Source organism: Lycium ferocissimum, chromosome 2 (assembly GCF_029784015.1).
Source record: "Lycium ferocissimum isolate CSIRO_LF1 chromosome 2, AGI_CSIRO_Lferr_CH_V1, whole genome shotgun sequence".
NCBI classification, from domain to species: Eukaryota; Viridiplantae; Streptophyta; class Magnoliopsida; order Solanales; family Solanaceae; genus Lycium; species Lycium ferocissimum.
Window position 1 is genome coordinate 34621339 of NC_081343.1, and position 13735 is coordinate 34635073.

General features: G+C 35.7%; 2 protein-coding genes and 1 non-coding gene across 3 annotated transcripts; 1 reads left to right on the plus strand and 2 right to left on the minus strand.

Annotated features, from left to right (window-relative positions):
* Positions 1-322: 322 nt before the first annotated feature.
* On the minus strand, positions 323-1893 carry LOC132035334 (uncharacterized). The gene is made up of 3 exons (XM_059425601.1): positions 1573-1893; positions 707-828; positions 323-611 (listed from the first exon to the last, which is right to left on the minus strand). The coding sequence occupies exons 1-3, from the start codon at positions 1770-1772 to the stop codon at positions 541-543; spliced, it is 393 nt and encodes a 130-aa protein (XP_059281584.1). The 5' UTR covers positions 1773-1893; the 3' UTR covers positions 323-540.
* Positions 1894-2569: 676 nt separating this feature from the next.
* On the plus strand, positions 2570-2641 carry TRNAE-UUC (transfer RNA glutamic acid (anticodon UUC)). Its single transcript has one exon. It is a non-coding gene; the product is annotated as a tRNA-Glu (tRNA).
* Positions 2642-3800: 1159 nt separating this feature from the next.
* LOC132035345 (ATP-dependent DNA helicase DDM1-like) lies at positions 3801-12165 on the minus strand. The gene is made up of 16 exons (XM_059425608.1): positions 12040-12165; positions 11718-11814; positions 10721-10984; positions 10538-10624; positions 9787-10133; positions 9454-9643; positions 9145-9320; positions 8499-8568; positions 8231-8420; positions 7640-7735; positions 7462-7556; positions 7255-7374; positions 6478-6597; positions 4847-4945; positions 4657-4764; positions 3801-4270 (listed from the first exon to the last, which is right to left on the minus strand). The coding sequence occupies exons 2-16, from the start codon at positions 11796-11798 to the stop codon at positions 4031-4033; spliced, it is 2283 nt and encodes a 760-aa protein (XP_059281591.1). The 5' UTR covers positions 11799-11814; positions 12040-12165; the 3' UTR covers positions 3801-4030.
* Between the last annotated feature and the right edge of the window lie 1570 nt (positions 12166-13735).

Genomic DNA, 13735 nt, shown 5'->3' on the forward strand with positions numbered 1-13735 from the left:
CACACACACACATACATGAGCCTATCGTCCCTATTTCTAGTATAAAACATCTATTAACTCATTACACAACTATACATAATATACGTGATATACAAGAGATACACAAGTATACTGAAAAGATGTACACACAGGTATACAGTGAATATACATAAATAGAAACCACCTCAAAAACTCGATAGTTCCCATCTTCACACGTCTTTTATCTCCACCATACCAATCACATATACGGGCCTTCAAAATAACTCAAATTCAGAGTTACCAGTGGCACTGCATGTCCACTCTGTTAATTATTTGTGTTCAAATCATTGGTTCAAACACCAACTTAATAAAGATCTCATCAAAATTTGATTACGGAGAAAAATAATATAAATGAAACATTAAAACGTACTAATATATTACAAGATTAAAACACAGCAATTTGGAAGATGTAATTACATACTTCTATATACTAAAACCTTAGTACATACTAGGAAAAAGGAGGAAAGACTATCTCTATCAAGTCACCAAGTAGAAGTAAATTAACTGGCAAGGCAATTTTCTTCATGCTGCTTGACGCTGATTACGAGCCTTCTCCTTCTCTTTGACTTCACTTCCTTGTTTAGGATCATACTCTATTTTTACCAATAAAATAATTAAATCAGTAATTTATGGACACTAGAATACTTTAAAGATAAAACATATAGTATATATTTAAGTAAAAATATACCAGGGGCTTTTCCTTGGATAATGTTTTCCTCATCCTCTTTGTTTCTTCCATAGATACCTCCAAAACCTTCTTCATCTGATCTGGTTGCATATGCATCTCCATAGCAGCTCGACATCGTGTCCCTTCAATCCAATTATAAATACATATTATTATTACTCCACAAACAATGGACGATATATTAGAATTAATAGGAAAACCTGACTTCACCGAAAGGCTTATCTAGGATTTTAAAGGGTTAATGTAGACTACACATCACTCTTATCTTATAAAGTAATCACTAAGTTAAAATTGGTAATTCTCTGTTCGAATTTCTCTGTATTTATGTAAAAGTAAGTTCATACCATGGGTGCATCATGTCACTGCACCGCTACTCTTCCCACAAGAGGGGAAGTTAAATATTCCGCACTTCATATAATACCATGCATATATACAAGGATTTAACAAATATATATAAGCTGAAAGTTACAGTACAGAAAGTTAATAAGTAGAGGGCAACGTAAATTAGACATAGTTTAGGTATGAAACTAATAAAAACATGATAATTTAGGAGGGTTTTGATCCATTATTTCTTTATGATTTTAGGATACTAACATCACCAATTACAAGAATTTTTCTCCTTCTGAACGAAGGTAGATAAAAGTCAAACTCTATGCAAAGATAGAAATTAAGTTGACATATGAATACCTGGTGGAACAACACTAAACTAACTACAAAAGCTATGAACTCCATGGCTAATCTGCCGCTAAATTGCTCCTAGCTAACAGATTTTTCCGTTTAGCTAGAGAATTTGTCTGCGGCTATGTTTTTAGTAATAAATTGTGCATGGACAGTTTTAGTGATAAGGTAAAAAGACAAAGGAAACTTACGCAGCTTTGTCATCTTCTTGTTTGTCTGCTGCAGGTTTCTTAGTTTGATCCATGTTGTGGTCCGGTTGTCCCGCTGAAGTTACGACTTGTCGGAATCTGATCTCACCACCTGAATTACGACCAATATGGTATGGCAAAGGATTTGAGAAGAGAGACTGTGGTGGTTGTGCTCTGTTTGCCAATCTTATTGCGTTGATCATTCTTGAAGTTTTGATGGTTCGATAATTGGATTTATATTTGGTAATAGCTGAGGAGCTTATGTATAAAAGGAGACGAAAGAGATGATGGAATGATGATGAGGGCTCTGTTTCAACATTATTTTATTATTACATAGAGAGATATGAACGCTGAATAATTACTCCTCTAGGTTTCTCGTAGCTTCCCACGTATGGTTTATTCCCGACAAGTGTATGAACTGGATCGCTTTAGAAGTTGCCACTCAAGTTTATTTCTTTGCCGCTGCATGACACGTCTAGACTCATCGTTGAAGGATTTTAAATCTTTACTTCATAGATACACTTTTTTTTCCTTTCGGATAACGCCACCATTTCTGACTCAAATTATATTATACTATACTAATAATTTTTAATATATGTAATGGACACTTCTTAATTTTATAATAATGAGGATTGAGATAGATTTTCATCTTGTTTGAGTATCTCAGTATTTATTTTCTTGATTATCTTTAAAGTTCCTTCAAAAGCATTTTTTAAAAATTCGAACCTTGAATCAATATTCAATTTAATCTGCTTGTAACGGGGAGAGATCAAGCTATATACTTAGTTTGGTCAGGTAAAATTTTAGCTAGTGGATACTCCATTAAGCATAATCATTAATTTATTTGCCTATAAGTTCAATAGTTAGACACTATAGACATTATTTTCAATCACTAATTTGTTTGGATATAAATTTATCATGTTAGACGCCTCCTGCATTTTGTATCAGCCATTCGTACTTTCATATCTATTAAATTTATGGTTCAGAAATATGAACACCATCCGTTATCGTCCAGCGGTTAGGATATCTGGCTTTCACCCAGGAGACCCGGGTTCGATTCCCGGTAACGGAACATCCTTTTTCCTTCAATCCTTTTTTCCACCTAAAAGAAGATGGGGAAGTGGAAACATACTTTGCCTGTTTGCAATGAGACAAAAATCAATTTCTTTATTTTTAAACCAAGATCAACAGGGCAAAGTAGAGACCTGGTTCAATATAATAAATCAACAATTTTACTATTGTTTAAACTTGTCAAACTTAGCTAAATTACAGTGAAATCAAATAAAAAAAAGTAGGGACTAATCTATACGGGCAGAATGGGATGAATGAAAAATAGGAAGGAAAAAAAATGTTACGAGGAGCGGGTGGTTAAACTTTGACGGGATGAAACCCCACCCTGTCCCACTCCGTTTGACCTTCCTCTGCTGACCCAGTATGAGAATAATAAAATCAAGCATGTTGTTGAAGTGTTTGTGTTCTTTAGTTAACACCACAATTCACAAATCCAGGACGAATCAGTATTTTAAGAGGCGGGGGCCGAAGAGTTTTATATAGCACAAGGCAAGGCGTAAACCCCGAAACACAGGTCGTAAATCCCATATATCTTCAATTTTATAGTTTAATTACTACAAAAATTAGCAAAAATAAAATCCAGCCAAATTTTATGAATAAATTACTCATAATATATAAAAAAAATTATTATAATTATTATTTGAGAAAGTAAACAACACAAAAATGATAATAGCTTAAATAATCTTTAAAATGAAATCATCATCCACTTCATCATGGATTCCCACCCTCAATTGATATTTGCACTGATTTTTGTTTATAAATTTCAAAAAAAAAAAAAAAAGGGAGGATAAAAAGTGTAAGAGCAGTGACAAAAAATAGATATAATTGTCTCAAGACTAGGAACCATAAAACCTCTATCTTATCAATTTCAGCATTATCATCTAAAAAACTATTTATGAAAGTAATATCTTTACGAAAGTTGCTTTGTTTATTTATATATTTTTTAAAAAATCACTACAATAAAAAATATGATAGCAAAAAGTATAAATATCATTACACTAATAATAAAAAACATGATCTATAGCTGAAATACTTATAAACAACAAAAAACAGGGCGTACGCCCTATGGACTACGCCTTTCATTTGCATCCCGGAGCATTTTTGGTACACCGCGCGCCCCGGTACTCGCCCCAAAAAACGCCTTTGAAAACACTGGCACAAACGCATGAAACTTAGCACTCGTCAATTTAAGATAATAATCTGCAAATATCATAAAGATATACAAACTGGTGCTAATGTTACCAAAAAGACATTGCAGTGGTTCGTCAATGGGCAACCAGGTGCTCCAAGACCGTAAATTTGCAAAAAATAGATTACAAATTAATCAACATTGGTTAGCTCCCAAAAACATCTAATTTCTGCAAAATGAACCATGCCGATGTCCCTTTTATCAGCTATTGAGAGTAGAAAGCATGCCTCCACTTCCAGTTGGAATGACAACATCCCAACCGGGTCCTTTAAGAGGAAAGACATTTACACTTGATTCAGGGCTTACATCTTCACTTGGAGGACCAGCAAGTAAATCACTTCGATCTAAAACCTTCTGTAGATCTTCATCACTAATATCTGTCTGCACCAACTTGTCCTCTTCGCTATCATTGTCTCTCAAAAGCGCTAACAAGTCCTCTTCCTGATACACCAAAGCACTAATAGCTAAGATTATCCCATCCAACATTTCATTATCACAGGACTAACAAAAACAAAAACGGTGGTTACATTCACAACAAATATTTTTCATCGGAACTAGGGAAAAATAATCAGGACATCAAACCCCGACTGTTTTATCTGCCAAATTAAAGAGTGAAATATCAGTCATACCAATGTTGGGCACTGTTATAAAAACTGGTGGAGGTTTCAACATGATATACTATTTAAAGGATGTCAAATTCAATTACAATCAGTTGAAACACAAATCTATAGCTGCTGCTACAAAGCCATACAACGTACAACGAGAGAAACAACTAACTGCTACAGAATAAAAGGAAGAAGCATCTTGCAGGGGTTAGAAACACAAACCTCCATGGTATCTTCAGTAGATTTACTTCTTTCTTGCTTAAACTGTCCTTTTCCAATCACCACATGCTCAAGCTTCAACTTGCTGAAAGCTCTTTTGAGCATTCGACCCTGAAGCACACATTTACCTAATTAGGAAAAGAGTAGAACTCAAGAGCAGCTAAAATGTATTTTTAGGAGAACTGTCTAGTACCTCCACAGAGAGAGCAGTTGCAAGCCTGTAAACATGAACAGGTTTTGTCTGACCTATTCTATGACACCGATCCATAGCCTGTAGATCCATTTGCGGATTCTGAAAGCAGAGGTGCAAGTTATTGATTGATCTAACTGACCATAGTATGAAGTACCAAATATAGTTGGTAAAACAACATTCTATAGGAAAAAGATAATAATGGGAATTGTTGCTTTAGAAGTGAGGATTCAAGCACGGCATATACAAGGCAACATGCATTAAAAGCTTGCAATTACTTTGTTTCAAATGGACTCTATTTAAGTGGGCATATCACCACAGTATATCATATCAATAAAGGGATGGAATGGGTCATAAATCCAATAGTTCCCTAACAACCCCACCCCAAACATAAGCCGAGCGATTATACATGCTTGAAAATTAAATCCTTGCTTCTTCATGCTAAAATCATACCATTTGCTGGAAGCTGTCTTTCAGCCCTGATTATGCATGTATTTTCATTTTGTTAACATCATGAAATCATAATAACAATTATGCTTCAATCCCAAACTAGTAGCGTTCAGTTATATGAACAAGTCAAAATTCTAGAGAACTTGGTATAAAAAGAGAATCAGTTTCTTCATTCAAAATTTTGATAATTGTTTTATACTCAATATCCGTTCCACTCTATTAACACTCAATAATTACGGATTTTCTAATTCTCACATTTACCTCTTTGCTGACACACACTCGCTATCCCCTAAAAGGATTCCTGTCAAATACAAGACCTAATGGAAGGTACCAAAAATGACTAACCAAAGCCTGACTAATTGGTACTACTTATAATGATACTTTCATTGTGTTCTGATTTTCGCTAAGTTCAAATGAATTTCAAGAGCTTCCCTCCATGAGATTTTACGTCAATCTCGTTCCCTTTGACAGCTTCATAAAATATGGTCACCCAGTGCACTTGTAGGGTCAACATAGAATTTGATCACACCAGCTAAGGTGAACTACTCTCATTTTCCCCTCAATTTGCACCCCTTGCACCTTCTGTCGAATGCGCATCTAATCTTGCACAATTACATATTGATCTTAACATATGTATTTCTAGGACTATCTTGTTGATATATTTGGTCTTTAAGCCTCAACATTCACTTTCATTTAGCACTACTAGTCTTACAACCGCTCTATTGAAGTTATCTTTCACTCATTAGGTATTACCTGACCCCCTGCAGTTATCACATAATATTCATGTAGCATTCCTCTATTTTAGCTATCTTATTAATTTGATAAGTTACATCTCAGCCCATCATGTGTTCGCTTGAATAGTTTAGACTAAAAATCTGGATTGTCTGCATCAGCCGTCGCAATCTCATCTGATCTCAACTCAATTTCTTTCTTATGCTAGCTGATTTACAGCGCACATGTTCTTACTTATACTTAATCCCAAAAAAAAAAAAAAAAACATTACTCTCTAGATCTTCATTGGTATATCGTTATTCTTAATCCTAAAATACATTGATTCTGCAATGCCTGTAAAATTACATGTTACATCAACCTTTACTGTTTAGTACTTGATAAAGTGTGAGCTTCATTTAGCCACATAAAAGGGACAGACAACAAAGGAAAACAGAGGAGGCGCAAGAAGGTACCCAGTCACTGTCATATAAAATGCAGGTGTCTGCAGAAGTAAGATTAATGCCAAGGCCACCAGCCCTAGTGCTCAGCAGAAATATCCTGCACTCACTGTTAACATCATTGAACTCCTTGATCTGTTCAGAGCAACAAGTGAGTAGAATCAGATCTTTTACATTATTTAAAAAACAAAAAACAAAAAAAAGATGTTAATTAGATCAACTTAATCAAAAGCTTCCAGATAATCCAATTTTCATGCTCCCTCCCGGCCAATTTACTCAATTTGTTCTAATAGTATTATTTGTATCAAGAAGAATACTTTTTTATCTTCTTTAAATAAGTATTATCAAGTGAAATCATACAGATAAACCTTTTCACTTCAGGAAAAAGTATTAAAAGGGAGAGCAAGTAAATTGCAAGGAGGGGAAGGAAGAGAGATTTAAATGCAATAAAGAAGAAAGAAGCAACTTTGAGTCTAAGAGGAATACATAGGCAATACGTCTATGAACCCCCCTGATTCTGACAATGTGCATATTTGATTAATACAAAATGGCAATTCAACATCCAATAACAAAGATGTTGGCAGAAACTTATAATTTAACCAATAATAGTGCTATTTCATCAGGTTTCTTCCTTATCCGCAATGAAGTTCTATACAAAAGTTACATAGCCCAAGATTCATTTAACAATTGGCATAATGAATGAACAACAATCATGGTTTAAAATGTTTCAGAAGCACAAGGAAGCTAACAAACAACATACTCAATCAGCATAACAAGCGAAGTACCAATCACCTGTCTTTTTCTTTCATCCAATTTCACACTGCCATCAATTCTACAAACATCATAGCCCCTTTCACTAAAATAGTAATCCATTATGTCCAGTATTTTGGTCCACTGAGAGAATATGAGAACCTGTAGGGACAATATGTAAAATAATAGATAAGTTTCAGCAAGGTGGGGCACACAGCAAAACAGAAAGAAGCACTAGACAGCACATACTTTGTGCTTGCGAGCAAACAGTTCTGACAAAAGTCTGTCCAGTAAGCGGAACTTGCCACATTGACCAACTATTTGTTCTATAGGTGGATAACGAACTGCCACAAGATAACAAAATGTAAGGCCATTGTCAACACACCTCATCACAAATAATCAGTCCAATAAACAATTAGTCACATACAAGAACCGTCAAATGCTGACTCCAAGAGGTCAGGGTGATTGCAATTTTTGCGGAGTTGAATCATCAAATTGTTGAGCTTTCCTTTACAATGATTCCCTACACATTCAGAAATGAACTTTAATACTGCAAACCCTGAAGTGTCGTGACGGATATCGCGCACTTAGAAAATGGCAATAAAAAGGAATTGCTTCCCGTAGAAACCCACAAGAAGAATGAATTCCAAACTAAACTACAGATGCCATAATACAGCTAATCTGGATAGATTTTCTTTATGTATAATCATATTTAAATTTGAGTACAATCTACATCTGCTTGCCAATTGAGAAAACATTGAAGTTTTATACAAACAAATACTTAAAATTTTCCATAGACAGTCTAATTTCCCTTTTAGGACTTATTTGTTGGAGAATGGAACCTTGGATCCTTCAATAGTTCAGTAGTGACTTAGAGGAAAAGAATAGTTAAGAAAGTGCAACTGTGGGATAGGGGATATGGAACTGTAATGTTAACTCTCAAATGAGGAAAGTCGAAAGACAATCATTTTCTTTCAGAAGTAGATATTTTAGATATATATACAAGTGTGCTAATTACCGATGGACACGTTCTCGATCAAATGACCCTCCAAGGTCCTGTTAATTAGATGGTCCTGGAACTTCTTCTGGTGCTCAGTCATGGTAGCATACAAAATTATCTCTTTCTTTCGGGGAAGCATTTGCTCAACATCTACTTTCAATCTCCGAAGGAGAAAAGGGCGTAAAATTCCATGGAGTTTCGCAACAACCTGCAATTATGACAGCCATAATCAGACATCAGCTGCAACAAAATGGAAAAAATGGATATACTATTAACAACATCATACTTGTGTCCTCCTTTTTTCTTCCATTTCTTCCTTTTGGGCTTCATTGTCACACCTCCCAGCTAGATCAAACCTGTATGCAAATAAAAACAAGGTCATCTTTAACACTGAAGACTTTTCATGATGTCATTTGACCTGAACTAAATTCTTTACATGACCATTTGAGGAGAACAGCGTCACGTGTTCCAAATGATACACTTTACTCAGATAACTGAAGTGCAACACATTATCCGCTATCCGCTATCCGCTATGAGCTCAAATAAGAACCAGGACAATTACCGATACTTGTGACTAGTCTACCCTGTGTGTTAAGCATCAGAGTTCTAAGATATTGTCTGCTATCACAAACTAAATCACTTGATCTGCCATATTTACAATTTAGTTTCACCAGATATGCACTCCATTTCTTCTGAAAACTATGTCAATATGTTAACCAACAATACCAAATGTGTGGAATTTTACAATTCAGGGCAGCAAATAACCGGTACGAGAGAGCCAAATTATTTGCAGGAAGAAGATAGAAACACTGCTAGCAAGGTAGGCGCATTAAAGAAAATAACAAGACCAGCATCATTTAAAATTAAGAAATATTTCCGCCAAAGCAAGCACTTCTAGAAAAATGGTATGAATGGTCTAATCAGCTGTTTACCATGACTCAAATTCTGCTAGGGATGAAAATATATCTGGTAAGATGAAATTTAACAATGACCACAACTCAGCTAAGTTGTTCTGCAGAGGTGTTCCAGTTAATAGAAGTTTGTTTTCAACTGGCAAATGCTTGAGTTCCTTCAACAGTTTGCACTTTGAGTTTTTTAACCTTTGCCCCTTGGAAAGAACCAAGAAACAAAATATCAGCAGCGTGAAATGCAGAACAAGTTGCCTTTTATAAAGCAAAAATTTCTAGATTAAACACTGTATAAATGTGACAAGTTTCAGGTAAACTGTAAACCAGAGGTACCTCATCAACCACAAGATACTTCCAATTATAATGCCTCAAGAATTTCTTCGCATCAATCATCGCAATCTCATAAGAAGTAACTACAATGGGAAATTTGGGACCTATGGTCCTTGGCATATGCTTCCTCCGTATCTCATCTCTTTGTTTCTTGTCTCCGTGGTAGATGATTGCATTAATGGATGGGACGAACCTACCAAGCGAAAGAAATTATATTCTAGCCCTTTAGTTGCAGACTAGAAACAGAAGACAATTTGATCACAAAATGAAGCACCTAAATCAACTAGACACGAATATCACTTCTACTAATTTCACAAAACGAGGATATTAATGTACCTTTCTATCTCATTCACCCAATTTGAAAGAGTTGACAGGGGAGCAATGACCAAATAAGGCCCATCTAACCCATTTCCCTTTAAATGTGCAAGAAAAGAAATAGTTTGAATGGTCTTTCCAAGTCCCATTTGATCTGCTAGAATCCCATTCAACCCATTTTGCCATAATGAAATCAACCACTTGACACCTTTCAGTTGATAAGACTTCAACTTTCCACCAGTCAGCAAGGGCACAAGTTCAGCCTGCTCCTTCTCAGCTCTCTCCTCCTCCGTGAGGGTTGAATTGTCAACACAACCACCTTCTTTAGATCTTGAAAGCATTGCAGCAACAGCTCTCTTTGCCTTTTTCTGCATAGACATTTAAACTGTTTCACAGAATGAAAGAAGGGCAACAACTGATAAGATGCATGGAAACTGAATGACTGGCCCCTCCAACAAAAAAGAAAAACTAGCTCCAAAAAAGCTCTCAAATTAACTTTGAGCCTTGAAATATCAAAAACTAAAGACCTCCAGAATCAGACAAGTGCTACTCAAAGCACTACCAAATGTTATTTTACAATTCACGCGAGACAAAAAGGAAAACTTAAATGGTTGTTGGACGGCATTAATAGAACTCACCTAATCAAATGCCATGTATAGAACATATAAAGTTACTCTAATAATTAACTAAGGTACTGCACATAATGATTCATAAGATGGAGGAAAACTCTAATGAACACCCATCTCCCTAAGGAGGACAAGAGAAGGAATACATTATTATAACTTGTGGTTGCCCTTCTTTTTGTCCCACGGCCCCTCTTCTTGTTTTCACCACCTTTCTCCTCATCTTCCATTCCAGTCTGTGAATGAAAAATGCAGAAATGAACTGGATTAGCAAAAAAAGTGACAGCTTTCGCACTCAACAGTCAAGATTCTTCAAGAAATCAAGGATATACCACTGTGATGTTATCCATCTTCTCCAGCAGGAACTCTGAGTAAAGCTGGGTCTGTGTAAGAAGCTCATCCAACTTATTAAATTGAAGGTCATTCAAGTTTGGGGCCTCTTTGAGCTCACTTACTTCTTCCTCCTTTGCACGTGCTTTTATCAAGTTCACCTCTTCCTTCGTCATGGATTCAGATAAAAGAGAGACATCCCCATTTTTTGCATCAAGAAATACTTCATCCTCCAATTTGACAGCAAGCTCCTCTTTGCATGTATCCTTCAAGTTGAGAATACACAGGTGTAATCCATAAGAATATTTTGCTAAAATACCCTCCGAGCCAGCAACTGGCATTCGGACAAGGATACAAAGAAATTATCAGTTAGAAACTTAGTAGAACGCCTCTAACTTGAAATTCAACAAAATTAAAGAACAATTATAATTCTCATTCCAACTAATTCATACAGATCATATTTACTGTTACCTTCAAACTGTAACATGTACAAGCAATGTGCACAAGAAGAGTTGAATAAGCTTTAAAACCCTATCAACAAGGTATATTACCCATCAAGTACGCCAATAGAAAATAATTGGTAAATAATCCAAGCAGTTGGCATGTGACTCAATTCAAGATACCTTAATTGTCTTGGTTTGGACACATTTCAAAGAAACAATATGTTGTCACTCTTATCTATCCAATTACCTAGATTTTTAAGAAGTATGTTAACAAAACCTCATGACATTGACACTAATGACAAGTAGAGTGAAAACTCACACCATACACATTCTAGTACATATTGCGAAAATACACTTAGAGAAGCGCTTTTTAAAAGTTTGGCCAGTCATTAATTATTGCTCAAAAGTGTTTCTTAAATTGATTAGCCAAACACAAACTGGTTCACACCAAAAGCACTTTTGAAAATAAGAAGCTTGGCCAAAGTGGTTATATATATATATATATATATCAATTCCGCTCTATTTCATTCCAATAGTCTAAGACAAAAAGCAATACCTCATCTGCAAGTACGGAAACAGGAGATTCCGCCTTTTTAGTGACATCCTCCTTCACTCCGTTATCGGCGTTAGCAACCATCTCACTCTCCAAAACCCTATTCAGACAAGAAATTCATTATGCAAAACTGTTTTTCTATCTCAGTGTCCAAACCCTAAGCTCCAAAAAAAAAAAGAGACCATTTCTCAGAAAACAAATTCATTATGCAAAAACCTAATCAACTCGAAAACAAACCTATTTTAAAAGAAAAAAAGTACGGAAACCGTAAAAGTATTCAGAAAAATAGCACAAAAAGAGATTGAGAGAAACAAGGATATTACACACTTATTCAACTCCAGCAATGAGTGTAGAGGAAAGTGATTCAAAGAAAATGGGCGGCAATGAAAATGGGTGTAAGGGCTATTTTGCAGCAAAATAGCCACTATTTGGGATGTGTGCGCTCGTGTGTGGTGGACGTGTGGGTTTAATATTTACATAGGAGTATATATTTATTTCGTTGCCGCTGTAGGAGAGACAAAAAAAGGGCGGGAAAACGATGTTGTGCAATTGCCCTGAGGAGTTGGATGTAATATCGAAATTAGGATTGGTGAGTGACGTTCAAATTGTGTTTCAGCCGCCCAGCTACACATACAGCTGATTTCAATACTTGAAGTGCTCAAGGGTCTCGTTCAGTGGCTGGTTAGAATTATGCAGGTATTAGTAATGTAGGTTTTAATTATGTATAAATCATTTCTTCACTGTCGGTTTGCTATATAAGGTTAATAAATATTAGATAATTTTTAAAATTAAATTATTTGTTTACAATTAAAATTAAAATATTTTCTTACGAAATATTAAAATGATGGTAAAATATATTAAAAAATTGTTTAGAAAAGGAAAGTATTTAAGTGGAGAGTGATAAGGGTAATATTGTTATTTCAACTTTTTATTTATGTATTAGTTATTCCATCTTCTACCCCGCATAAAATAATACATAGATTTCCTCATAACTTATACATGTATTAGTTATGCGAGTTTCTAAATTGCAAACCAAACATCGTGCTAATTTTATACATGAATAGCTACTTCCTAACTAGCTACCAACGCTGTATAAGTATGCATAAACTAATACATGAATAAGGTGTCTCTTTACTAGCTACCAAACGTGGTATAAATTAATACATGAATAACTTGTGTCTTTTCCAACTACCAAACGACCCCTCAGTGTTTAAAGGCGGAGGCGTAAGGCGAGCGTTTTATGTATTCCTTAGCAAGACTTAAGCCCCAAGTTACGCCCCGAACCATGGCCTGGGCATAACACGGCACTCGGTGCATGACTGCATGTGTTCGAGCAAACTAATTGGTTGGTTGGATCAACATGTGATATCAAAACATACTGAATGCAGAAAATAAGCTTACACATGCTGAAATACTGAAAGTCTGGATGATATAAATCAAAGTGCGGTACACTAATATAATTCTGAAGCATAACTATAGCCAACATAGCTTAACATGAAAAGCCTACGACTTTATCTAGCTGTTCTAGTCTATGAATCCTCTAATGAAGTATTGAAAATACTAACTGTTGCCGGGATAAGCCCCTGACATACCTGACTGTCTGTAAATACTGAAAGACTATAAAGTAATGACAATGCCCCGAAAGACTGGGGCTCACCAATCAACTGATACTGAGAATTCCAGCGAGCAGATTCGTCGTCCTGTAAATCGTTACCTGCATCGCGAGATGCAAGCTCCGGGCAAAAGGGATGTCAGTACATTTGAATTGCACTGGTATGTGAAGCAACTGAAAGAAAGAACAGTAAGTGGGGTGTTCGGGGAAATGGCAGCCCAAATCAATAAACATGTAATGAAAATAAACCGATCGATAATCAAAAATGAATCACGGTAAAGTTGAGTACTTCTTGTTCTGAATGTGGAATCACTTGTTTATAACATGTGGCCTTGGGCCTATATAGCATGTGGCCTCAAGCCCATATGACGTGTGGCCTCAGGACTATATAAGTGCACAAGTCTGTGGC

Excerpts from the sequence above, each read along its gene's own strand:
- LOC132035334 (XM_059425601.1), bottom strand. The coding sequence starts at position 1,772 with ATGATCAACGCAATAAGATTGGCAAACAGAGCACAACCACCACAGTCT. Across the intron at positions 829-1,572 it reads CAAGAAGATGACAAAGCTGC|GGACACGATGTCGAGCTGCT; the intron begins GTAAGTTTCCTT and ends ATTGGATTGAAG. Across the intron at positions 612-706 it reads TATCCAAGGAAAAGCCCCTG|AGTATGATCCTAAACAAGGA; the intron begins GTATATTTTTAC and ends TGGTAAAAATAG.
- LOC132035345 (XM_059425608.1), bottom strand. The coding sequence starts at position 11,798 with ATGGTTGCTAACGCCGATAACGGAGTGAAGGAGGATGTCACTAAAAAG. Across the intron at positions 9,321-9,453 it reads AGTATCTTGTGGTTGATGAG|GGGCAAAGGTTAAAAAACTC; the intron begins GTACCTCTGGTT and ends GTTCTTTCCAAG. Across the intron at positions 8,569-9,144 it reads CTAGCAGAATTTGAGTCATG|GTTTGATCTAGCTGGGAGGT; the intron begins GTAAACAGCTGA and ends ATTTGCATACAG.